This window comes from Eufriesea mexicana, unplaced genomic scaffold (genome assembly GCF_001483705.2).
Source record: "Eufriesea mexicana isolate 0111107269 unplaced genomic scaffold, ASM148370v2 C37008783, whole genome shotgun sequence".
In the NCBI taxonomy this organism is placed as follows: domain Eukaryota; kingdom Metazoa; phylum Arthropoda; class Insecta; order Hymenoptera; family Apidae; genus Eufriesea; species Eufriesea mexicana.
The window spans coordinates 1-220 of NW_017040142.1; the positions used below are offsets into that span (position 1 = coordinate 1).

Consider the following 220-nt stretch of genomic DNA (forward strand, 5'->3'; position numbering starts at 1 on the left):
CGCGGCGAACAGCACACCGGTTGTTTGCAATAACGGCACGTGGTCCATAGTACCCAGTTGCTCGCCGGCCAGGTGTAAGCAGATGCCCAAGGCGCCGAAAAACGGAATAGTGATAGCGCCGAAGACCGATCACGGGATGAAGGCGATATTCATGTGCAAGGATGGCTTTGAGCTGGTCGGCGGTGGGCCATTGAACAACTCCAAGTCGATGGAGTGTCAG

The 220-nt window shown here is 56.4% G+C and overlaps 1 protein-coding gene across 1 annotated transcript; it reads left to right on the plus strand.

The window, feature by feature from the left end:
- Positions 1–4: 4 nt before the first annotated feature.
- On the plus strand, positions 5–217 carry LOC108554742 (protein lev-9-like; the record flags this gene model as incomplete). The annotated part of the gene is made up of 1 exon (XM_017910113.1): positions 5–217. A coding segment is annotated over one exon (213 nt), but the record flags the coding sequence as incomplete, so codon positions are not given.
- Positions 218–220: the final 3 nt, after the last annotated feature.